Here is a 27441-nt window from a genome sequence, read left to right on the forward strand (position 1 = left end):
ATTGAAGTTCAAGAACATTTGGCTCCTAATGTGCAGTTTATAAAAAATAGAATCCTTCTTTAGTCTTGGTGAAATTGGCATGTTACTGTGGGGTTGCCGTTGGCTGTGCAAATTGACATGAGTTGGCAGCTCCAGTAACCCACTAATCCTGATATAATGACCATTTTTATTTGCCTGTTCTTCATTATCGTTGGTAATTAAGAATCGGGGATCATTCCGCAGTATTAAACAGTTTGTTATCTTTGGCACTTAAGTGTACAATACTAAAATAACCTTATGGAAATTCTAGGGAATGTGATTGATTGGTTTGCTGAGTGCAAAACTTGCTGGGAAGTCTTCAAGTTAATCACTTTTAAATTACATTTTATGAACACCCTTTTTTTTTGCCAAACCCTTCCTAACTGTTGGGAGTGGTAAGCATGAGAAATTGAAAAAATATGTTTATGCCATCAACAGTGTTGCTCATTCCGAAAGAACTCCCATCTAAACTTATATTTTAAAAAATGGCATTAGGCTTACTAGTGTTGAGAGTTAAAAATAAACAATTGATGTGGTAGGAAGAGATGACCGTCCTGTTTGTTCCCTAAACCCCCTCTCCAAATTGTTTTAGAATCTTTTAAGAACCCAGCCCCACTGAATGAAAACAGACTTCATAATGCTCCCAAATTGTTTTGCTGCTGATGCCAAATTAGTTAAACAACTTGGCTTAGCTAATATAGCCCATGGAGTACATTTTCTGCCTACTAATAACAATTGTACAACAAATATTTTCCTATCCCTAATGCATTATACCTGATTGGTAGTGCAAAATTGCTGAGGAACTGGCAAGTGTAATCTGTCAGTAATCTGTCTTTAAGGAAACCTCAGTTCAACGTGTCTTTTTTTTTATTCTTGTAAACATTATAATTATGCAATGGCGTAGTTTCAGGAGTATAGGCTACCATTTTATAAATGGTCATATTGTCTGCAAACTGACATGGTGAATGCCAACACGCTGATAAGCTATTGGGAGCATGTGATCTACATGCAATTTCCAATGGAAGAGATGTTAATAGAAAAAGATCATGGGCTGAATCTTACTTGTTTTGGCAAAGTCTAAGTTGCACTGAGTTTTTTTAAGGCATTTCTGCAAGTTTTCTTGTTATATCTTACAAAACTTTCCTCATTAATTACCTTCCCCGTCCGTATGGTGTCTATCCAGTCTGATACTCACCCTAACTTCTGATGTGCTGATCACAGAACAACTCCTGACTGAAATGTAATAGATAAGCATTAACAATTTAATGTTTCTACCCCGGAAACCTCGTGGCATGAGAGCCACAAAGGCACTTTGCCCAAGACATCTAGCCAGTGTGGCTGTCACTGCCTTATACATACAACCCCATTCTCTTAATCTTTGTTGCTGTTTAACCACCACACCACACTTTATCTGTCCACAGCTACATCCAGTCTGAACACCCTCTTTAGGTCAGCACTACCCTGTCCCACTGTGCATTGTTAATCCTGTTTCTCATTTCTTGTCTGTATGCGATGTTCTACCACTGGACAATCAGACAACTGCAAGTGTGAACTTTTATTTATAGACAGAAAAAATGAATATACACAAAACCAGTAGAGGCTGAAGTTCACCCTGACAGTCCAAACCAGATTTTGGCTTCTTGACCAATGAATATTTTATAGTCCATAATGGTCTGCTACACTAAGCTCTCACCTATTGGAAGAAGATGTCCATGAAGTTTTGTTGTTTTTGTTACATGCAGCTGAACTTTGCCATGGTCAATGGCACCTTCCTCCTCCCACTGTCCTTGTCCTCCTCCTCCTCCTCAGAAGACTGTTCCTCAGCATTTAGCACATTCTAATTGTGCAGAATGTTAAGATGACAGAGCACATAGTATCTGACCTGTACAGGAGGGCTCCCTAAGAGTTGTCCAAGTAGAGGAATCCAATCTTCAGTGGCCCTGTACTCTGTTCTATAATAGTCCTGGTCATGAGTGGCAATAAACATACACTCCACATCAGTCAGGATGTTGCCTAATGGTGTTATGAACCATGGTCGTAGTGGGTGGTCCTTGTCCCTCAATTATCAGTTTTGTAAAACACATGGACACTCAAATGCACCACGTACGTGCGAGTGCTTCATGATGTAGACATTGTCACAGTTGCAAGGATGGCGGACATGCAACGTAGGGAAGTGTTATTGGTGATTACAGATTAATCAAATGTAACCCCTTCCTGTTGATAAGTTGCAGTGTTGTGAAATGGCTGTCTCAGAGATATGTGTATGCTGTCGATGGCATCCTGCAACTTGTAGCCCAGCTTCGTTGCAGAATCCTGTTGCCTGGGTTGAAGAATCGGCCGTGTCATGGGGGAGCAAAATGTATAGGTGTGATCTTGCACAGATGACATTGGTCACTGCCCTAAAGCAAGTGTGGGTGCATGACTCAGAGATCCCACACAGAATACCCACACTTCCTGGAAGGAATCACACATAGGAATTCAAAGCAGCAGTCAACTTCACAGCCTTTGGGAGAGGATGACCCTCCATACTAATAACCCTGTGATCTCACACCAGCAGCTGGCAAGATTCTGACATGGTATCCCAGGACATATGAAGCCTGCACTGCACTATGCTTTGCTCATCCCTGGAATCAGCAATGCAACTCTTTAGGCCTCCTGTACACCCTGCACCTCTTGAAGGGCCTGTGGCTGTGACCTCTCCAGAGCTGAGTGTTCCTCATCCTTTGCTCTGGTCTTCTGCTGCTCTACGTTTTGTAGTTGGCTCTAATTTTCCTGCATCTGTCTTCACCTTCTTAGATAGGCAGCCACTGTGATCAACATGCCACCAGTAGGAGGCACAGACTATCAATGGAAATGACTTCAAATGGGAACTGAAGGTCTGAAAGAGTCTCTGGGGTCTCAGAACAGTCATCGGTAGCATACCATGTAGATACATGCTGAGCACACTTCACCATGGAGTCAGGCATGTTGTACCCTTCTAACAAGGGACATATCTCCATCATTCATCCATACTCAAATTCAGCATGTGCAGCAACTTGGTGAAGGCCTGCTCTGGCTGAGGGACTACCACATGTCATCAAGAATGTCACCAAATGGCCATGCCTGCCACCCAGTTTTTGACCAGGGCCGTTTGGTTGAATGAACATGCATCTTTGCCACGCAGAGAGCTCGTTCATTCTGTACAATTGACATCTCCTTGAGTCATTCACTAAGATGTCCCCCACTCCACCCATACATATCAGGACTGATGAGCACTTTGTCCATGTGTCTGCACAAAGGAGCATTTAACTACAGCAGGACTCTTAGCCTTTGGCTTTTGCTAAAGCACCAACGCAGTAACAAGCATGGCATAACAAGGAATGGATGCTGTGAGCATGCAGGTCAAAGGAGTAATTGATCAGTCCTGAGATACAGCCTGGTCTAGTCTATTAGATGGGTGCATGCCCTTGTGTGCAAACTGTTCCTTGCTGCTGCTTGCAGCCTTTCAATACCAATTGCTGGTGCACCATTCAGTGTGAATCTGTACTTCCTAAGCTGCCTCAGTGTACAGGAGAGGTGCATGTGATGGCTGTGAGGAGTTGAACATTAAACAGTCAGCTAACACAACCATCACTTCATAACATGGCATTATTAAACCCATGCATCTACCAGCTCTGTCGGATGACTTTCTTTCTGACAGTTTCTGATGCCTTCTGTTTCTAGAACTCTGCTCTTACTAATGTTTGAATCAACCAGGGCTTCTTCTGCCCTGACTGTTCTAAAGACTGCTTAACTATACTGTTGGTGTTACAGACCTCTTCTCTCTGAAAGACCTTTTCATTGAAAGACGCCTCACTCAGTGATATTCTAGGTGGTTTTGTTTTTGTAAAATAACTTTTCTTACACTCTGTCTCCCTGTGTTCTAGAATACTTTGTTGCATGACAACACCCAAATTTTTTCTCTTTTGTACCCTTCTCTACAGCACTGAATTAGTTACCATAGTGTTTTTTGAAGAACCTCATTGAACTGCATGTAAACAAAATTTCAGAAAGCCTAATGCCACTCATAGAACTCAGAAATATTAAAATTCTGTCCCCCTGAAAGCATACAACATAGAAGAACAAATCTAACATAAAGTTGTACATGGTTCTGTTCATTTTTATTCATAAAGTTTTGAAATAATATTATGATCCCAGCTGATGTCATTCCTTGACAAGTCAGATTCCTGAATATGGTTGGGTATGTAGCATCCTCTTTTTTGACTTGGTGGGCAATCACTGAAACATAGGCATAGAAAATGGCAGATTTTCATTTGAGAATAAGTCAACATAAATCCCAAAGTATGTAAGTCTTGAACACAGGTTGAAAGATCTTATAAAACATGCAAAACAAAGTTTCATCTGTTCTCTAACACCGTCACCTCACTGTGATTCAAATGCAGACAAGTTACACATGTACATTTAAAAAAAAAGGTTTGGCTCAACTAGTTCTCCCCAATTCTGTCCTATTGAATTGTGAAGTAATTTTACATGAATATCCACAAAACTGAAAGTTTAGACTTTGTCACTTGTAATAATCTGTGGATTTCTAACTCCTGCTTTGGAAGTTTCACAAACAAAATTTTTATACAAAAGTAACTGTGTTTTCCTTGAACTTCCTTGTGTCCCTTTCTAGGAGAGAAACTATATTTGTTCCTGACCTTAGACCTCCTACTAAACTGCCCTAAATGCTTTCAAACTCTTCTTTCCTTTCTAAGCTAAAGTTAATCTTTAATTATTTAAATCAAAAGCAATTTAATGCATTTCAATGCCTACTCCCTTTTACAAAGTCAGTAATCATGAGACACCAGGTTATAGTCCTACAGCTTTATTCAAAATGATAAGCTTTTGGAGCCCTTGCTCCTTTTCTGCCTGAGCAAGGAACAGGGGCTCCGAAAGCTTGTGGTTTTGAATAAAGCTGTTGGATATAACCTGGTGTCTCAGGATTTTTGACTTTGTCTATTCCAGTCCAAAACTGGCACCTCCACTGCTTACAAAGCCCACAGTACAATCATCGATGAACACACTGCAGGGTTTGCAGTCACTTGCTGTCTCTCTCCTATTGTTTTAAGTCACAGTTTCAGAAGGGATTTTTGAACTCATTATTTAAACTTTTCCAAAAGTCTTCGACATCCATGTGCCACTGGGTTGATATCCAAACTTAAAAAATGATATTATGAATAAAAATCAGACTACTTTCAATTTATCCACCCCCTAAGAAAATTTGTGTTTTTTTGAGAAGGGTTTTCATTTCTCAACAAAAATTCTTCTGAGCACCATTTCAGTATTATATACGATGAGAAAATTGAGATTAAACACAATGAGTTTTGCTGTAGCCATATTTTACATTAGTCCATGTGAATCACAGCACTCTGTTTCCTTCATATATGCTGTCGTACCACTTATTTTTCCAGGCGCATGGACAGTTTTAGAGTTGGATGGTTGGAGGATTAAACACTTTTCAAAAAAAAAGCCATAAAATTCTTGTCCTGAAATTTGTCAAAATAAAATGAATGGACTATGGTGTATACGTATAGGCAGCTTCTACATTTGTAGGTAATACAAATTTCAAATTGATGTAGAGCCAACCCACAATTCTTTCTCCAACATCAAATATTTTTGTTGCAATCCATTTAGATAATTCAAAAAATAATTGACAGCAATGTTTTTCCCCATTTTGCCACCTTTTAATATGGCACCCACACCAATGTCACTGGCACCAAAAGCTACTTTGATTGGTTTTGCATAATTTGGTGCTGGTGAAACTGATGTGGTTGTTAGCACAATTTTCAATTTGTCAAAGGAGCCACTGCAGTGCTGTGGTTTGGAACAAACCTCTGATAAAATCCACTCTGTCAATGTATTGCAAAATTTAGGTCCATGGAAATCCAAAATGATATGTACTTTCGCTTCTAGAAGTGCTAGTTGGCCTTACACTAGTTTGACTTAAGTAAGTTACTTTTGCTTTGGCAAATTCATTTTTAGCCTGATTTGTGAGCAATTAGCTCTTTTAACTGATCAAACAATTGATTAAGTGGTGTAAATGTTCTCTCCAGGTTTTGCTGAATATAATCAAATCATCGATGTAAACCATGACGCTATGTAGTCCTTCAATTACTTTCAATTGTTGTAATGTTGCTGATGCATTTTCCATTCCAAATGGCATGATTTTGCATTGATAAAGTCCACCTCGTGTTTCAAACACTGATATTTTTCTGGCTCGAACAGACAATAGAACTTGACAACATCCTTTTAGCAAACTGACTTTGTCAATGAATCATGGTGTCCAGTTTTTTTTCAATGCAGTCCTCTAATCTTGGTTTAGGATAGGAATCTGTTTTGTTTCTGCATTGACATTGTAGTAATCAATACAGAATCTTTGTGATGTGTGTGGTTTGGAGCCATCACAGCAGGTGAGTGCTAGCTAGCAAGGCATGGTTCAATTATACCATTGTCAATCATGAACTTAATCCCTTTGCTGATTTCAGCTAATTTTTCTGGATTGAGTCTGTAAGGGTATTGTTTTATAGGTAATGTCCCCTTCCCACATTAACGTCATTAAGTTGGAATTGAGTATTCATTGTTTAGGAAGGACAGAATGTGGAATAGCATTGTTAGTAAAGAAGAAATCAGTGCAAATATTGAGGAGGATATTGGCTCAAAATGTATAATGTGGAATCTATATGAGTGGATGTAAGGAACACCAAGGAGCAGAAACTATTGTACCGTAGTGGAGATGTAAGGGAAGGTATTAAACAAGAAATCAGAGATGCATGCAATAAGAATATGACTATAATTATGGGTGACTTTAATTTGGATTGGAGAAACTAAAGCAGCAATGATATTGTGAAGGAGAATTTCACGGTAAGTGTATGTGAAGTTATGAGAGACTTTCAGAATCAGCCAGAGACAGTCTATTCTAGTCCAGGTACTGTACACTGAGAGAGGATTCTTGTGAAGAATCCCTTGGGGAAGAGTGATCACTAGATGATAGAATTCTTCATTGAGATGGTGAGTAAATATTTCAAATCTGTAACTAGGGTGCTAATCTAAATAAAGGGAAATACAAGGGTATGAGGTGTGGATTGGCAAGGATAGTTTGACAGTGAGTAGGCAATGGGTCATATTTAAAGTACGTGTGCATGTATTACAACAATTATTCATTCCTGTCTTGTGCCAAAATAAAAAGAAAGATGGCTCAAACACGGCATACAAAAAAAATTAAGGATTGTTTTAAATGCAAAGAGATGAATAAAATTGCCGGCAAAGCAGCAAGGCTAAAGATTAGGAGCATTTTTGAACTCAGCAAAAGGGATCAAAAAGTTTGATCAAGAAGGGTAAAATAACAGTATGAGAGTAAGATTGCAGGGAAACTAGTGTAAGGGTGGAATTGAGGGAAAATAACATTAGTAAGAACATGGTGCTGGGGAAATTAATGGAGTCAAAGGCTGACAAGTCAACAGAACCTGATAATTTGCATCTCAGAGCATTAAAGGAAATGGTGCTAAAAATATTGGTTGCATTGGTGGTCATCTTCCAAAATTTTATAGACTCTGGAACAATTCCTACAGATTGGAGGATGGCAAATGTAACCCCACTAATTTAACAGGGGGGAAGAAAACACCAAGAATTACAGACTAGTTAGCCTAATACCAATATTGGGGAAAATGTTGGATCTATTATAATTGATGTGTTAACAATCCTTTGGAAAACATGAGTAGGACTGGCATGGGTTTATGAAGCAAACTTGACAAATCTACTGGACAAGCAAGCTTGACAAATCTACTGACGTTTTTGTTTTGAGGCTGTGACTAGTAGAATGAGTAAGGGATATTTCTTGACACAAGGAGTGGAATTCATGACTGGATACATTCAAGAAAGAGAAGGATGGGTTTTTAGATTTTAAAAGCATCAAGGCATATGGGGAGAAAGTGGGAATATGACATTGAAATAGAGGATCAGTCATAGTCATCTTGAATAATGAAGCAGGCCAAAAATGGCCTCCAGTGTTTTGGAGAGCTAAAAATTTTTTTCCTGACCTATTCATATAAATTGATACAAGTCTGTAATAGCCTCTGGAAATCACTTCAGTAGTTTTCTGGAAGATAAAATATCATACTATCTAAACTATTAAGTAATTCTGCATTATCTAATCTGATATCTAGAGGATCAAGTGTTGAATTTTCAATTTTTCATTCTCTAATTTTTCTGATGTTTTCTGACTTTAGAAGATGAAAGGGAATCTTACTGAAGCACACAAAATTCTCATAGGGCTCAGCAAACTGGTTGCAAGAATGATGTTTCCCTGGCCAGGAGGCCATTGCCTCAGGATAGGGCGTGGTAGGTCATTTCTGACTGCTTGAGAAATTTCTGCACTCATTGTGGTGAACTTGTGGAATTCTCTACTAAAGGCTGTGCAGGCCATGTACTGAATACATTCAAGAAAGAAATTAATTTCTGGAAATTAGTGTTTGGGGGATGGCAAGCGAGCAGGAGTATAGTGCTAAGATATGATTGTGGCTGTTGCACTGCTGAATGGTGGAGCAGTTTTGATGGGCTGATGGCTTACTCCTGCTCCTGTTCTCAATGCTCCTTTGTTTTGTTTCACTCCCTGTTTCTTTCAGTTGGTGAGGCTAGTATTTTTGGATCAGCCGGATAATTTCTCAAATTAAAATCAATTCCATCCGCATCTGCGGCGATTTGTTTCACCAGTCCAATTACAACTTTTAACATTTATTAAGTCACTCTTTAATCCCACGCTGTATAATTGGACTAGTTTGTAACCACAGTGTAAATCTCCATTAATATTCTTTCATTAATCCTTCTGGAAGGCACATGATATCATCAGTTAGCATTTATGACTGGCTTGTTCTAGTCTATGTCTGTATCATTATTGATTTTCCTACTTGATTTAAGACATAAGAAAATCCTTTTGAGATTAAATAATCAGAACCTCCAGTGTCATAGAGATGTACAGCACAGAAAAAGACCCTTTGTCCCAACTTGTCCATGTCGACCAGATATGCCAACTTAATCTAGTCCCACCTGCCAGCACCCTGCCCATGTCCCTCCAAACCCTTCCTGCTCATATACCCATCCAGATGCCTTTTAAATGTTGCAATTGTACTAGCAATATTCAAAGTCATCTTAAATATTCATCCAGTATTAAACTTACCACAGCACTAGTGTGTTATTTTCAGCATCTTATTACATAGAACATTACAGCGCAGTACAGGCCCTTTGGCCTTCGATGTTGCGCTGACCTGTGGAACCAATCTGAAGCCCATCTGCCCTGCGCTATTCCATTCTCACCCATATGCCTGTCCAATGACCATTTAAATGCTCTTAAAGTTGGCGAGTCTACTATTGTTGCAGGCAGTGTATGCCACGCCCCTACTGCTCACTGAGTTAAGAAACTATTTCTGACATCTGTCCTATATCTATCACTCCTCAATTTAAAGCTATGTCCCCTCATTTTAGCCTTCGCCATTGGAGGAAAAAGGCTCTCACTATCCAACTTATCTAACCTTCTGATTGTCTTATTTGTCTCAATTAAGTCACCTCTCAACCATATTCCCTTTATGAAAACAGCCTCCAATCCCTCAGCCTTTCCTTGTAAGACCTTTCCTCCATACCAGGCAGCATCCTAGTAAATCTCCTCTGAACTCTTTCCAAAGCTTCCCCATCCTTCCTATTATGCGGTGACCAGAACTGTACACGATACTCCAAATGTGGCCGCATCAGACTTTTGTACAGCTGCAGCATGATTTCATGGATCCGAAACTCAGTCCCTCTACCAATAAAAGCTAACACACCGCATGCCTTATTAACAAGCCAATCAACTTACGTGGCAACTTTCAAGGATCTATGTACCTGGACACTGAGATCTCTCTGCTCATCTACACTATCAAGAATCTTCCCATTAGCCCAGTACTCTGCATTCCTGTTCCTCCTTCTAAAGTGAATCACCTCTCACTTTTCCGCATTGAACTCCATTTGCCACCTCTCAGCCCAGCTCTACAGCTTATCTATGTTTCTCTGTAATCAACAACGTCCTTCATCACTATCCACAACTCGACTGACCTTCATGTCATCTACAAATTTACTAACCCATCCTTCTATGCCCTCATCCAGGTCATTTATAAAAATAACAAGCAGTAGTGGACTCAAAACAGATCCTTGCGGTACCCCACAAGTAACTGACCACTAGGATAAATATTCCCCATCAACCATCGCCCTCTGTCTTCTTTCAGCTAGCCAATTTCCGATCCAAACTGCTAAATCGCCCTCAATCCCATGCCTCTGTATTTTGTGCGATAGCCTACCGTGGGGAACCCTATCAAATGCCTTATTTATTGTTTCTTCAAAAGAAAAAAAATCCTCTCAATTCAATAACCTGAAATTCTGCAAGAGCCTCTACTTGTTATAATCCTAGCTGATGGTACTACTGAAAAAGTCGGATCCCAGAATGAAATCTAGCTTGATTAAGTATTTCTTAAATGTATTATTATAGTCATTAACTGAAACATAGACATACAAGGCTGAAGATTTTCTACAACAATAAAATAAGACAAAATAAATCAGGCTATCTACATATGGAACACAATTTGTAATATCTTAAATTGCCCAGCAAACAAAGCCTTGGGGAATAGATGAGACTATCATTTAGCAATGATTCAAATCTAGAGGAATTACCCTCCTCTATCAAATCTTTAGGTCTAACTTAATTTTAAATCTGGAATTAAGAGTCTTAAAATGATCATGAATCAGTTGTTGATTGTCAGGAAAACTCTATCTGGGTCACTGGTGGCAGTTTCCTTCACTAAATGACATGTTTGCCTTTTCTGGCCTATATATGACTCCAGACTCTCAGAAATGTGAATACTGTGGACTTGTTGGGCCAAAGGGCCTATTTCCACACTGTAGGGATTCTATGATTCTGTGATTTATAAATTGTCCTCTTGGCAATTAGGGATGGGCAGTAAATGTGGCCGAGCCATTGACACCTTCATCCCATGGATGAAAAAAACGTAACTGTTTTGCACAAATTCTGCCTGTGAAAAACGACAAAACTGAAAGTTTCGACTTTCACAGTCTTGTCATAACCTGCAGATTTTGAACCAAACACTCCTGGTCTGAAAGTTTCACAAGCCAAGCCTTTGAACCACAGTAATTGTGCTTTCCTTGAACTGTCCTGTACTCTTTAGGAGAGAACCTATATTTGTTTTAGTCAGGCCTCCTCCAAAACTGTCTAAAAATGTTTTTTTCCATCATTTAAAGTCAGACCTTGATTGTTCTAAACCAACATCACCCTAATGTCTTTCAGTGCACCTCTGTCTGTTGTGAACCCTGCAGTATAAACAATTTTTCATTAAAATTCCAGAAGATTACAGTTCTCTCTCTTGATACATACTGGATTAGGTCATGGCTCCAGAAGGGCTCTCTGACCTTGATATATTTTTAAAAGCTTCCCCAAATCTAACCAACACCCACTAGTTTGAAATCTAAACTCAAATTGATATTAACATAGATAAAAAATGTGCATCTTTTATCATTGTAATAATTTGTCGTGAGCCACACAGAACATACTAAAAGATAACCCACTCAAGAAACAATCTGGATGATACTGATTTTTTTTTAATCACACTTACCTTAGTATGAGGGTTCTATGGATAATTTTTAATATTGCTGTCCAAGTAGAAGTCTCCTTGTCCTAATTGTCTTGGAATTTTCTTGGGTTGCATAAACGAGAAGATACTTCCAAAATTTTCAGCACGCCTAACTTATTTAATGTGAAACTTCTCAAATGAAAGAAAGAATCTTCATGATTACATGAAAGGTGTTGGGAGATCAAAACCAGCTGAAGAACCCAGCAAAGCGATCAATAAAAATGACTGCCTGGTCTGCAACGGGAGGCCACCATTTAGGGTGGTCCCTGGCAATCAGGGTTGGTGTGAAAGATTGCCATCAAGACGGGTTGAGAAAGAGACCACAGTCAGAGAGAGAGAGAAAAAAGGAGTCTGCAAAGAGTGTTGGGAAAGGCTGTAAAAGGTTCGGGATCCAGCAGACCCCCTTCTTGGCAGGTTCCCTTTCGCTGGAAAACAAACGTGGCTGCAATGAATTTTGTATTGTGTTCATTCACAGTTGCACTGTGGGAACCGTATATTAAACATTATTTAACTGTTTTGCTTCTCCACAGCATGACAGTTTAACAAATGATAACCACTGCTGTAAGCGAAGGGCAGTTTGTAGTGCCTTGTTTGAGTGTTAAAGTCCAGCTTTCCTATTTATTGTGCGTTAGGGGGAGAAATAGTAATGTTGATGCCTTTGAATTATAAATGTGGTCCAATAAAATTTTAATCAGTTTATTCAAGCCTTTTGGGTCACATTTTAATGAGATTTCAATGGAAACTGATGGAGAAGCCTTAGGCTGTCCCTGTTTATACTGCAATAATTTTGAAACACAGTCCTGTTGTGAGAAGACCCAGGTCCCAGCAATAAATCTCTTCAGCTGCTGATCCGTCTCACTGTGCAGATGCTGCATTTGCAACCGAAACAAATTATTATCCTGATTAGTCTGAACATGGGTCTCATGGGAAGGTTTGGGTAGAACTTGTTCCGAAATAAATATTGCATATTGAAATCAGATTGGCACTCAAAATGCCCCAGTGAATTTGTTTTTAAATAAGTAAATGCGCAATACCTGAAAAGTACAAGCTGAGTTAATAGCTTCATCCAAATGTAGATTCAGCACGTTGTCGCGTAATGTCTATGTTAAGCTATTCATGGAGGACATTCTGTATTGAATTGATCAACTTGGATACCTTGGGCACAAAAATAGGCAAGTCATGAGGATGACACCAAGAGTTTGCAGAGGAAAATAGGTTAAGTTAGTGAGAAAATAACTTAGCAGTTGGAATATAATTTAGGGAAATGTGAGGTTATGTATTTTGGCAGGAATGATTGAGGAGCAAAATATTATTCAAACGGAGAAATGCTACATGATGCTTTGGAGCAAAAAAGTATTTGGGAGTCCTCATCCATGAATCATAAAAAGCTAGCATCCAAGTTTGATGTATTAATAGGGAAATGGCAAATAGAATGTTGGCCTTTTGTTTAAAGGGTATAGAATAAATGTAGGGAGATTTTGTTAAAAGTATACAAAACATTAATCAGACCACAGCTGGCATACTGTGAATAATTTTGAGACTGTTCTCTAAGGAAAGATATAGTTGCATTGGATTCCGTCCAGAGAAGGTTTCCTAGGCTGATACCAGATATGGAGGCACTGTCTTATGAGGAGAGGTCGAGGAAATGAGGTCTATACTTGTTGGAATGTGGAAGAATGAGTGCTGACCTTATGAAACATACAAGAATCTTAGGGTACTTGACAGGTTAGATATGGAAGCATTGTTTCCCTTTGTGGGAGAGCTTAGGACTAGACGGCATATTGTCAGAATAAGAGTTACACATTTAAGACCCATGAGGAGGAATTTCTTCACGTGAAAGTTAATGAATCTGTGGAATCCTTTCCTGTTGAGGGCCATTGAGCCTGGTGTCATTAAGTATTCAAGCCTGAGATAGTCAGAATTTTAATCAGTAAGGGAATCGGGTTATGTGGAAAAGGCAATAAATTAGAGTTGAAGATCAATAAATCAACCATTATTCTCATTGAATGGGGGAGCTGGCTTGATGGCACAAATAGCCTACCCCTGCTCCTACATCTTACAGTGGTTCTGAAGGAGAGGCATATCAGACTCAAAACTCTTTCTCTCTCCAAAGATGCCTCCAGACCTCCTGAATGTCTCCAACATTTTCTCTTTTTATTTCAGATTTCCACAGTATTTTGCTTTTTATTAGCTATGGTAGCTAAGGAAATCATTTTCTGAACAAATTACTGTGACTTAATAAAGATTCATTTTAATTGTTTTTTTAGTTTGTACTTTTTAATTAGGACAAGTCAAATCGAATTTTAAGATCTCGTAGGAGTTTCATTTAGCATTACTTGGGAGATCTATGCGTGATATGTATAACTCCCTGACTATGAATATACATGCACTGGATGATAAAGGTTTCCATCTCCCTCTAGACATTGGCTGCACTATTTATGATTTGACTGCTCAATGTAACTCACTGTTGTACCATTTTTATTGCAAATTTGGATATATTTGCAGTGTACAATGGTGTAATTCATGGTATTTGTCACAAACATTATGCTTTCTCTGGGGTAGGGTAAGGCTAGCCAATATGAGGGATTTTTTCTTTAATCTAAACTAACATCTGGAAAAAATAAATTTAGATTTCTTTGTTTTGAATTTTTAATTGATTACTGCAATTTTGTTCCACAGATGCAATGACAGTATTTATTTTAACTTGCCAATTTCACTTTATGCTCTTAAATCTGTGTACATCACACCTCTTTAATGTCTAGCACCAGTTATCACCCTCAATCCTCCTTAATCACCCATCTCAGGACGAAATACTAGCACATGAAACTTAATGCGAATGAGTGTGAAATTGTTCATTTTGGAAGGAAGCAAAATCATGGGCAATATAGAAGTTCCAATTCCAAAAAGGGTGCAGGAATAGTGATGTGCAGGTCAATTTAGACAAATTGTTGAGGGTATCTGGGCAGGTTTAGGAAATGGTTAAAATGATATACTGGATCCTGGGCTTGATGAAAAGAGGTGGCAGTCATCAATCTGGAATGGCACAGTAGTGGAAGATGACAGTGGAGCTGAGAAGTTGCATTATATGATGGCCTTTGTTTTGTTCTAAGACCTCTTCTCAACTAGCTGAGCTTTGGGTTTCTACTCACTTCTTCCAGTGCCCTTCCAAATAGTCTTCAGAGGCCGCAGCTATCAGCAAAATTCTCCCAGTGATCAGTACAATATCCATAATCTTCATATGTCACTTGCAGGTAGGCTTGTAGTGGAGATACAGGCATCCAGTATATTTGTGACCCATTGCCAGTTCACCATACAAGAAGATCTATCAGTAAACAACTGCCATCCATCTGATAAATCAGGCAATGCAGGCATTGTTGGCTTTGCAATGAGTGTATGCTGTAGAGTTGGCTCATTCAGGATCTGTAGGGTGGTAATGATGTCCTGCCACGACATGCCTGGACACACTGACACAGTGAAGGTTGAAGCTGTTCAGACTCTTCACCTGCCTAAATATGTTTTATCCAGCACCTGCTATTGTAGAGGAGTGTACTTGGAATGTATGAATAGTTAACTTGCAATCCTATTCACTCTTACTCAGCTTGACGTAACAGCTACAGCCTTTTCAATATATGTATTAATTCCAGCATCAAATAATAGAATGCTTAGATATATGAAGCTATCAATAATCTCTAGCGGCATATTGTCAGTGCTGATAAATGGTGGCAAAGCAACATCCTGTACCATGATATTTGCCTTCCTGGAGTTCATTTTACAAGCATGAGAGAATTTATTGATTTGCCACTGAAAATGTTGCTTGTTAAAATATTCTATTGTGGCATCATGACATACAGCCACTGTATGGGGAGTACTTGGCGCACCTTTGTCTTGAAGCTTGGCTGAGCAAGCCTGAACAGCTTTCTGCTAACTCTGGTATGTAGGCAGACACCCTTTGACTTGACCTGAAGGCATTTGACAGCAGCAAAGAGAAAACAGGATGCCAAAGAGTGTCTGTGCCAGATTGCAGATATGTTTGTCCTCACTGCAGATCCCAGGGAGTTTTGATATTGCACTGGCAAAGCTGACTTTAACCATCACTTTGCTTTGAAAAGAGATGGTCACATTAAGTAGTTTCTGTAGACAGCCAAACTTCTCAAGTAGTGTGAAATACTGAAAACAACAAATGCTAGAGATCACAGCGAGTCAGACAGCATGCACAGAGAGAGAGCAAGTCCAGATGCCTTTTCTTTGCAGTCTGATGAAAAGTCATATAGACCTGTAGCATTAGCTCGCTTCCTCTCCATGGATGCTGTCTGACTCACTGTGATCACCAGCATTTGTATTTTTCAGTACAACTTACAGCATCTGCAATAATTTGCTGCAAGCTTAAATACACTGCCTCTGTTTACATGGTTCAATGCTTGGAGAAATCAATACTCAATGGAAAGAGAATGGATACAGAGGTCTTCTTTGTTCAAGGCATTTCTCTTGCGGCCATCGAACTGCAAGGTCATGCTAAATAATTTCCTAGCTGGGATTAGGGTAGATATGCTCAGCCAGGATTTGAAGTTTGACAAGGGCTACACTGACAAATACTTCTCCCATGATGCTTGGCGGACAGGTTCCTGAATAGCTGTTGTAATCTCTGCAATGCCCTTGAGCTTGTACAATGTTAGAATTTTTGCTTGCTGTATGTCAGATGGTGCTAATGCCTGATTATTGATGTTTCTAGGCCAGTGGTGAGTTGAGGGGGAGGGGGGGTCGGTGTTGAAGAGTGGAACAAGCTGAGTTGCTCTTGCAGAGACTCAGTTTAGTTTCAAAGGGCTGAATTATATCCTTCTGTGCTATAACTATATATATGATCCACTGTATATGGCTTATGTATGCTATATGGTTCATTGATGTCCTTTTAAGGAAGGAAATCTGCCATCCTCAACTGGTCTGGCCTACATGTGACTTCAGATTCACATCAAATGTAGTTGACAATCAACTGCTGTCTGAAATGACTGTTCCATTCAAGGGCAGCTGGGGGTAGGAAATAAATGCTAGCCACATCCCATGTCCCACAAGTGAATAAAAAATACTTATTCATTTTTATATGCCTGATACTTAAGATGGAAGTTAAGCCATTGGGTTTTGATTTTGAAACTTTGAACCTTTGCAGAGAATTGTATTTAACATTTTTAGTCAACTTTTTTTTCTGTTTATCGTCCAAATTACTTTTATCTATAGTGATTACTGTTAAACTGCATGCTGGTCCTTAATAATTTACAAGCCACAAATGGGAAGGAAGCTGAATGAACAGAAGAGTGAAATGAAAATTGAAGCACTCTGCTCGAAGGACCAGTGGGCGGCACGGTGGCACAGTGGTTAGCACTGCTGCCTAACGGCACCAGAGACCGGGTTCAATTCCCACCTCAGGTAATTGTCTGTGTGGAGTTTGCACATTCTCCCCGTGTCTGCGTGGGTTTCCTCCGGGTGCTCCGGTTTCCTCCCGCAGTCCAAAGATGTGCAGGTTAGGTGAATTGGCCATGCTAAATTGCCCATAGTAAATGAATGGGTTTGGGTAGGTTGCTCTTCAGAAGGTTGGTGTGGACTTGTTGGGCCAAAGGGCCTGTTTCCACACTGTAAGTAATGTAATCTAATCATATCTGCTGATATTCAGGGAGGAAAGTACTATTTTCAAATTAAATTATCCTACCCTCCTGCCCAGCTCACCCACCAAACTCTAGGAGGGAGGGAGGGAGACTTAATTATCTACTACCCAGAAGGCTTGGTAGTATCATTGCTGATTGAGGTGGCGAAAGGACACAGTTGCTTGACTGAGGAAGGTGGTGAGGGAACGTTTGTCTTGACCACACAGTCAACAATCTGCCTGTTGCAGATGTATCATTCCAGGACTATATTCATATGAGTGACAAAGACAACACCATCTTTTTGTATTTGGGATGTCGTCCATTGTGTTTTGTTGCACTATCATCATGTTAAAAGAGGTTGTTTCAAACAGATCTAGCAATTCAAAACTGGACATTCATGAGGCACTGTTGGCTATTAGCAGTTGGAATGTATTAAATTACAGTCCATAATTTCATGATGTGGCATATCCTCCATTCCTCCATTACCATCAACATGGTTCAAAAAGAATGCTTGAGTGCATTAGGCGTGCTTTAAAATGAGGTTTTGACCCAAGGAAGCTACAACAGAGGATAACTTGCATGTCAAGCAGTAGAAGCAGCATGCAATTGACAGAATTAATGTTGGCACAGCAATGGACTAGGTCCAAGTTCTGCAGTCCTGCCACACCCAGGTTAATTAATTAATTAACAAGAAAAAGGTCTGGAGATATCTCCATCTAAAACAATATAGGATCCCAGCACATCAGTGGAAAAGAGAAGGCTGAAGTACTTGTAATCATCTTCAACCAGAACTGCAAATGAATGATCCATCTCCTACTCCTCCTGAGGTCCCAGCATCACAAATGCTAGTTTTTAGCCAATTTTATTCACTTCATGTGCATACGCTGACAGCACTATAAACTGCAAGTACTGAGGACATGCTCCAAAATGAACTATTTTCCTTGCAAAGCTGTTCCATTACAGCAAAACACTGGCATCCATCCAGTGATGTGTAACATTATTCAGGTATGCTCTATCAACAATGGGAAGACAAATCCAACCCAGTCAATGGGCAGTTTATCAGTCTGCTTTCAGTCATCAGCAAAGTGTTAGAAGGGGTCATTTAAGGTGCTAACAACTGACGCAGCTTAACAGTAGTCTAGATTAGAGTGGTGCTGGAAAAGCATAGCAGGTCAGGCAGCATCCGAGGAGTAGGAAAATGGAAGTCTGGGGCAACAGCCTTTCATCAGGAATGAAGGCTGGGAGCCTCCGGGGTGGAGAGATAAATGGGAGGGCTAGTAGCCTGCTCAGTGACACTCCATTTTGTTGCAACGAGGTCCACACGAGCCATATTACAATCTTGGTACATAGACAGACAGAAGAGCTGTACTCTAAGGTGAATTAAGAATGATTGCCATTGACATCAAGGGTTTAGATCAGAGTGGTACTGGAAAAGCACAGCAGGTCAGGCAGCATCCGAGGAGCAGGATACTGCCTGACCTGCTGTACTTTTCCAATACCACTCTGATCTAAACTCTGGTTACCAGCATCTGCAGCCCTCACTTTTGCGTAATTGACATCAAGGCCACAGCCGACTAAGTGTAACACCAAGGATCACTAGAAAAACTTGATCCAGTCAGAATCTGAGGAACATTCTCTGCTGTTTGGAGTATGCGTAGTATAAAGGAAGATGGTTGTGGTTGTTCGAGGTCAGTCATTTCAGCCCCGGATATCTCTGCAAGAGTTCCTTAAGGTGGTAGTATTCTCGATCTAATCATCAGCTGCTTCAGTGAATGAGCATTCTTTAATAATAATGTCATATGTAAGGATGGTAACTGATAATCGCACAATGTTTGTTACCTTTGCAATTCCTCAGATATTGATGCTGCTGTGTCCAAATGCCATAAGACCGGGACAATATTAGTCTTTGGTTGATAAGTGCAAGTAATATGAATGCTACCTAAGTACCAGGAAGTTACATTTTCAAACAAGAGAAGTGTCACCATCTTTCCAAAATGTTCATTGGCATTAGTGTCACTGAATCTCACAGTATGAATATTATTATTGACCAGAAACTTAATTAGACTAGCCATATAAATACTGTGGCTCCAAGAGCGGGCCAGAGACTGGAAACTCTTCATTGAGTACCTCACCTCCTGTCTCATCAAAGCTTGTCCACTATTTGTAGGCATCAATCGGGAGTGTGCTGCAATATAATCAACTTGCCTGCATGAGTGCGGGTCTAAAATCAGTCAAATTGCTCAACGCCATCCAGATCAATGCTGTCAGCTTAATTTACACCTAATCAACCAGCTTCAGCAATCATTTCCTTCAGCACTGATATACAGTAGCAGCAATATATACCAGCTGTAAGATACACTGCAACAAGTCATGGTTGCTTTGACAGTACCTTCCAAATCTGTGACCTCTACCACCCAAAAGGACAAGGGTGTTAGGTGCATAGCAAGACCACCATCTGCAAGCTCACCTCTAATCCACCCTGGAACTACATCACTGTTACTTTGCTGTTCCTGGGTCAAAATTCAGGAACTACTTTCTGGGTGTGCTGCAACAGTTCAGAGGCAGCTCACCTCAACCTTCTTGAGGCCAGTTCACAAATGGGAATAAATATTAGTCCGGCCAGCAAAACTCACACCCTATGAATAGTTAAAAAAAAAATTGGAGTAGGAGTCCTAAAATAGTGATGCCTGTGAGGAGGGCTGAGATGTAGTGATTTACATTCAAAGACGAGCGGAGGACAGATGCTTCACTGTGCCTCTGGCCCATACTACTTGGTGAAAATGGTTGTTATTTATTTGATTTCCTTTCCTATTGGTTGCAGGGTCTGTCACATCTTGTAGCTAGTAACCTGAAAAGCGTGATTTCAAAATAAAATAATTAGGGAAAAATATGCTTGTATTTAAAAACGTAGGACTGTGTTCCTTTGTCAAATGTTTGGCTTGTGAAACTTTCAACCATTTTGATGTTCTGTTTTCAGAAAATGCTGTAAGTGGTCAAATGCTTGCTCAATTGGATGATGCCCTTTTAGGTAAGAAAATACTTGAATTAATATCATGATGAAGTACAAATGTTGTTTGGTGTTACATGATTGCAGACTCTGCAAGGGAATGTGCGAAGTACACAAAACTGAAATAAACATTAGTCATGTTGTTTCTCTTCACAGTCTTTACTACTGTTAAACTGGTGTACATTCACGTTGGGGTAGATATGGATTATCGCGTCCAGTTGAGGAAATTGGTATCGGTTCCCCTCTTTACAACTTCATCATTTGGCTGCAACAAAAATTTAATTATTTTCCCCATGCAGTAATACGTTTCTGCAAATAAAATGTAGCTAACTAACTTACCAGAAATATTAAGGAGCCAATGTGCAAGGTTTTCTTGAGTGAACGAGTAGTTTTATAAATTTCGATCTCCCAAGAAAAATGAAGACAAGGATATCAAGTGTGCATTTGCACAAACAAAAGTGTGATATTAAAAAAGGGGTAGTGTCCAATACAAAAGAGAAGATAAAAAGATATGCAGCTTAAAGTCCTTTGGGTATACTGCAGTGTAAGAGGTAACCTGAGACCAGGTTAGTTAGCTGTATCCTAGAACAGCAGAGTCTGAGAATCTTTGAATTGTCAATGTTCAGATGTTTCTCTAATTTGTTGTCAGTTGCTTTGTGCTTTCGAAGAAAAATCAAAGAGAGAGCTTCTTCCAGTTCTGCTGTTACAAATGCATCTCCGGTGCTCTACCAGAACAGTTCTTTGAAGTACAGATCACTTGTATATTCCAGTGTTTACGGTTACTATTCCAAGCTGGAAAATTGAAGGCATGTCTTTCCTGTCCGATATGTGAGACCTGTTATATAGGTGTTAGTTTAAGATAAGTTCTTCTCACCTGCTTAGTTTCAGGCTGTGTTGTTAAAAAGGATTAATTTTGCTGTAGGCAATTTTAGTTATATCATTTCAGTTTCATGGGGTTTTGCTTGTGTCACAAAGCTAGTCCTTTTTTCCTAAAAGCTAATCCTTGGTTCAAGGATATTCTGTCCTTGATTTTTTTCAGAGGGATAATAAACCAGGCCGGGCTCCGATTAGTCTGGTTTAGTACAGAGATTAAAGGGTATTGAGAGATCTTTTTGTTTATATGTAATGAGATGAGACTTCAGGCTAAAGTGGTCATGTTTTAGAAATAGACAATGTGAGGCTGCAGTTGCTGGAGATCAGAGTTGAGAGTGTGGTGCTGGAAAAGTACAGCAGGTCGGGCAGGTTCCAAGAAGCAGGAGAATCGATGTTCGGGCATAAGCCCTTAATCAGGAATGGAGAAGCCCTTCCTGTTAAAGGGCTTATGCCCGAAATGTCGATTCTCCTGCTCTTCGAATGCTGCCTGACCTGCTGTGGTTTTCCAGCACTGCACCCTCGACCATGTTTTAGAAGTGACCTGCATAAAGGGGAGTGGTCAGCTCTCTAGCTAGCTGAGCAGTTTAGTTCAGTCCAGAACTGGTTGGGAGTGTGGAAACTGTCTCTCCTCCTGCTCTTCTAACTTCAATCTGTAAGCATGTGACCTTTTTTTGTACTGTGTTTTAAAGGGGATTTGCTTGTTGGACTGTTGCATATATTTGGAACAGCATACTTAAGTCTAGTTTTGATAGACTGAGTTCTGTAAGGGTTCTTTATTCTGTTATTTGTGTTTCATTGTGTAATTTCTTTTTTGAATAAATTTTTTGTCTGTTTTAAACTTGGTAGTCAACCTCGCTAACTTAATCCAGGTAATTTTCACTGTACATTTACTGAAACAAATTGCAAAGTTATGGTCTGGGTTGCCTGCTTAAGAATGTTTTGCGTGGTCTGGCTTAGTCCATAACAGATTGGGGGCTCTTTGCGTGATTTTAAACAGCGAGTGGTAGGTGTTAGTGTCTTTATTTCTGGTGTTGGTTTGGTTGGGTAGACAAAGCTTGAGATAATGGCTCTTTCAGGCAAAAGTTTTCTGGATGTGGATGCGGTGACTTTGCAAAACGTGAATAAGACCAAGCTGCAGGAATTAGCAGAGAAGCTGGAATTGGAACTGCCTGCTTCTGTGATGAAAGGAGGGATAATTACAGCAGTAGCTCAGCATTTCAATTGCTGGAGAAACCATCAGAATCTATAGACATGGCAAGAATTTAAGTGTATATGAAATAGCTTGAGTTAGAGACAAGAGATAAGGAAAGGGCAGTGGAGTTGAAACAGTTTGAGTTACAATTTAAAGCAGAAGAGAGAGAAACAGAGAACTGGGAAAGAAAAAGAAAGAGCTTTTGAACTTCAAAAACTGACACTTAAAAAGGGAAGTCAGCTTAAAAGGCAGGAGATAAAGGCTGCAGGTAACCTTAGCGAAGAAATAGTGCAAACTCATGTGGAAGAGCAGCGAGTTAAAGCAGCAAGGTTAGCAGCTGAAGTGGCTGATGATTCTGAGCTGGTCCATAAAACACTGTTTGGCTTCCAGAATCAATTTCAGTCCATGAGGGATAGAAACTGGGGCAAAGAGAAATTCTCAAGTGGAAAGGGAAAGCTAGATCTCACTGATGATCATAAGGAGAATTTACCACAGGGTAAAAAGGAAACCCTTGAGGGAAACTAAGATGTTAAAAAGCTCCAGTATTTTCATTGTAATAAAGTGGGCCACACAAAATCACTGTGTTGGTGGGCTAGGAGAAAGCCAGATGTAGGAAAACCGCACAAGCCTGGGAGTTTTGTTGGACTAGTAACAAAAAGCACAAGGGAAGTTAGACCACTGCCTCAGAGTGTACAAGATGATCAGAGGTTGGTTAAGGAGCAAATGCCAGATCTGCTTAAAAAATATACATGCAAGAGTAAAGTTTATTCACATAGGCCAGGAATAGCAGATAAAGAGGTTAGAATATTAAGGGACACAGGATCCTCTCAGCCTGTGATGCTGAAGGATGAGGAGATATGTACTCCTGAGGGACTATTGCCAAAAAAGGTACTGGTAACAGGAATTCATGGTGAGACAAAAGTGCTCAGTTATGTAAAGTGAGGCTAGAATGTCCAGAGAAGAGTGGAGAACTTGTGGTAGGAGTACTGAACAAACTCTCAGCTCCTGGAAGACAATCTTTCCTTGCAAATGATATAGCTGATTCACCGGTAGATGTGCTGCCTACCCTAGTTGAAAAGCCAGTGGAGACTCGAGCAACTCAATAAATGCTGGGCGTTTATGCAGGGATCTTCACTGATTGTGTGGTCACAAGATCACAGAGGTACAAGCTGAAGCAAGAGAGATCAAAAGGCATAGATAAGGAAGCTGAAATAGCTTTATCAGAGACTTTTTTTTTATCAGATGAGTGGGACAGAGCAGGAGCAAATAGATAAACATGCAAATATCTTTAGCTCTGCCAGGCTGATTGAGTTACAGCAGAAAGATGAGAACTTAAAACAGTTATTTCAAAAGGCACAATCAGAGAAGGAGAGTGAATGCATCCCTGTGTGTTGTTACGTAACAAATGATGTCTTAATGAGAAAATGGAGACCATCAGACATTCAAGCAGATGAGAAATGGGCAGAAGTTCATCAACTTGTTTTGCCAGTAGGGTATAGAAAGGAGGTGCTGCAAGTGGAGCATGAGCTACCACTTGGAGGACATTTAGGGGTGAAGAAAACACAGTCTAAAATATAAAGACATTTTTACTGGGATGGACTACACAAAAGATATGGTTGAATTTTGCCAGATGTGTCACACATTTCAGCTAATCGGAAAACCACAAGCAGTAATAAAGCCTGCACCTTTAATACCTATTACAGCATTTGAGAAACCTTTCACAAGAGTCTTGATTAATTGCGTCGGTCCCCTACCTCAAAAAAAGGTGGCAATGAATATTTATTAACAATAATGGATGTATCGACTAGATTTCCAGAGGCAATCCCATTACACAATATCACAGCTAATAAGTTTACAGAAGAATTACTGAAAGTTTTTTTTTACTAGAAATAGAGATCCAGCCAGATTAAGGATCAAACTTCATATCTAAACTATTCAAAGAGATTATGGATAACTTGGGAATAAAGCAATTCAAATCTACTGCACACCATCCAGAATCACAGGAAGCATGAGAGAGAAGGCATAAAACACTAAAGAGGACTTATGGTCAGGATTATCCAGGTGATTGGGATAAGGGAATTCCATATGTACTTTTTGCGATCAGATGCATCAAATCAATCAACCGATTTCAGTTGATTTGAATTAATTTTTGGGCATTAAGTAAGAGGACCAAATCAAGAGGAAATTGAGTGAGCTGAACCACTCGATAGTGATTCGAAACAGGAAGAAATCTGAGTGTTCCATGTGAATATGCTCAAAAGGTATTTTGATAGGGAAGGAAAGCAAGAGGAGAAGGTGTTACTGATTACAGCACAGAGAGAAGAACCAAGTTCAGAGGATTCTGAATTGGACATTCCTCAAATCAAATTGGACAATGAGGAAGTTGTCAAAAATTGGGATAAATTATTGAGTTACCTTTCACGAGAAAATCAAAATGACCTGAAAGAGTTATTTCTATAACATGGGGAGATCTGCGGAAATAAACTGGGAAGTACCAACCTAATTGTGCATGATGTATACAGGAAATGCTGTTCCGATTAAGCAACATCCTTATAGGCCTAACCCTCTAAGGTTGGCACAGGTTCAGAAGGAGATAGAACGCATGCACCAAGATGGCATAATCAAAGTGAGTTACAGTGACTGGAGCTCACCCATAGTCATGGTTCCAAAGCCAGATGGTACCCAATTATTATGCGTAGACTATTGCACAGTCAGTGCCGTTAAAAAGACTGATGCATATCCATTTCCATTGGTTGAAAAGGTGGGACAAGCAACTTACATTTCTAAGGTGGTCGTGCTCAGAGGCTACTGGCAGGTAACTCTATCAGAGAGAGCAAAGGCAATTTCGGCTTTCGTAACGCCAAATGGATTATATCAGTTCAAAGTCATGACATTTGGTATGAAAAATGCTCCAGCCACATTTCAGAGACTAACTAATAAGGTCATTGTCGATTACCCAACTGTGTTGTTTACATTGATTACCTGGTGATTTTTAGTCACTCATGGAAGGAACATTTACAACATGTATTGGACATGTTCGATTGACTTCGGAAGGCAGGCTTGGTGGTGAACCTAGCTAAAAGTGAATTTGCCAAAGCCAAAGTCACCTTCCTGGGCCATGTTGTTGGACACGGACAAATGGCCCTATGAGATGCAAAAACAAAAGTAATTGGGAAATTTCCCATACCATCAACAAAAAGAGCAGTACTACGGTTCCTGGCACTGAGTAGATTTTATTGGAAATTTGTGCCGAATTTTAGCAGCATGGCTGCTCCATTAACTGAATTGTTAAAAAAAGGGCAAGAAGTTTCAGTGGACAGCAGACTGTCAAAAGGCATTTGACAGCCTAAAAACTGTGTTAACCACTGCCCCAGTATTAGTCACATCTTTTTACATGAAGCCTTTCAAGGTGGCTATCGAGGCCAGTGATGTGGGGGTCAGTGCGGTCCTCCTGCAGGAGTATGATGAGGGAATAGCAAGACCCACCGGGTATTTTTTCAGGAAGTTGAACGTTCATCAACAAAACATTCAATGGTAGAGAAAGAGACTTTGAGCTTGGTGTTGACATTACAACATTTCAGTGTTTATATTATCAGCAACACATCTGAGACAATCGTATACACTAATCATAATCCATTGACATTTGTGGAAAAGTTCAAGGACAAAAATGCCAGACTGTTTAGATTGAGCTTGTTATTGCAGCCGTTCAATTTGACAATTGTGCATGTGAAAGGTTATGAAAATATGTTTGCCAATGCATTATCGAGGCTTGAATGAGATGCAGAGGTGTTCATTGGTGGGTATGCCATGGCCTGAATTCGCATGTGGTTGTGCATGTTTGCATGTGTATAATTTGGTATCTGGTATACGTGTGCTTTAGACGACTAACTAGCTTGTATTTGAAGGGTTTTAAAAATGAAGCCATCTTTTGATATTGAAGGTTCATTTTTTATAAGGCGGGAGGTGTCACAAAGCTGTTTTTTTCCCTAAAAGCTGTTCCTTTTCTCAAGGATACTGTGTCCTTGGATTTTTTTTTAAAGAGGGATTGTAAACAGACCGGGCTCCGAGATGGCTAGTTTGGTACAGAGATGATAAAGGATTTTGAGATGCCGTTTGATAATAATGTAAGCAGATGAGTCTTCAGGCCAAAGTGGTCATGTTTTAGAAGTGAGCTTTATAATGAAAGGGGAGTGACCTGTTCTTGAAACTGAAGTTAAGTTAGAGTCAGTTCAGCAGTGGACTTTGTGAAGAAAAGCTGCTAAACTGTCTCTCCTTCTGCCCTTCTAACTTCAAACTATAGCCTTTGTTTCATTTTTACTGTGTTTCAGGGGGTTTGCTTATTGGGACTGTTATGTATATTTGGAACTGCATAATTAAGTCCAGCTTGATTAGACTGAGTTCTTTAGGGGTTCTTTATTCTGTTCTTCGTGTTTCATTGGGTAATAAATATTGTGAATAAATTTTTGACTGTTTTAAAACCTGGTAGTCAATCTAGCTAACTTACTCCAGGTAATTTTCACTGTACACTTACCGAAACAAGTTGCAAAGTTATGGTCTGGGCTGCCTGCTTAAGAATGTTTTGAGTGATCTGGCCTAGTCCATAACAAAGGGATAGAGAGAGGTTGTGTGATTGGATAAAAAAATTTGGCAAATGGAGTTTAATGTAGGAAAATGGAAAGGTATGCACTTTGATAGAAAGAATCAAAAGGCAAATTATTATTAAATGGAGAAAAGACCGAAAAAAATGTAATGGTCTCGTGCAGGTAACACAAAAAATTAGTGTGCAGATTTAGCAGATAACTTAGAAGCTAAATGGAATTTAGGCCTTTATTGCTAGTTTGAAAATAGCGAAAGCTTGTTACAAGTATATAGGATGTTGATGAGCCTACACATGGAGTACTGTGTACAGTTTTGGTCCACTTATGTGGAGAGTGTGTTGCTGGAAAAGCACAGCAGGTCAGGCAGCATCAGAGGAGCAGGAGAATCAACGTTTTGGGCATAAGCCCTTCATCAGGAAGGGTCCACGTATGT

General features: G+C 39.7%; 1 protein-coding gene across 1 annotated transcript in view; it reads left to right on the top strand.

Annotated features, from left to right (window-relative positions):
• The window catches only part of amot (angiomotin), a 128119-nt gene that overhangs the window by 16159 nt on the left and 84519 nt on the right, over positions 1–27441 (top strand). The window contains exon 3 of the mRNA XM_072595363.1: positions 20316–20366. Within this exon, the coding sequence (XP_072451464.1) occupies positions 20316–20366 (51 nt within the window). The remainder of the gene's footprint in view (positions 1–20315; positions 20367–27441) is intronic.

This window comes from Chiloscyllium punctatum, chromosome 25 (assembly GCF_047496795.1).
Source record: "Chiloscyllium punctatum isolate Juve2018m chromosome 25, sChiPun1.3, whole genome shotgun sequence".
NCBI classification, from domain to species: domain Eukaryota; kingdom Metazoa; phylum Chordata; class Chondrichthyes; order Orectolobiformes; family Hemiscylliidae; genus Chiloscyllium; species Chiloscyllium punctatum.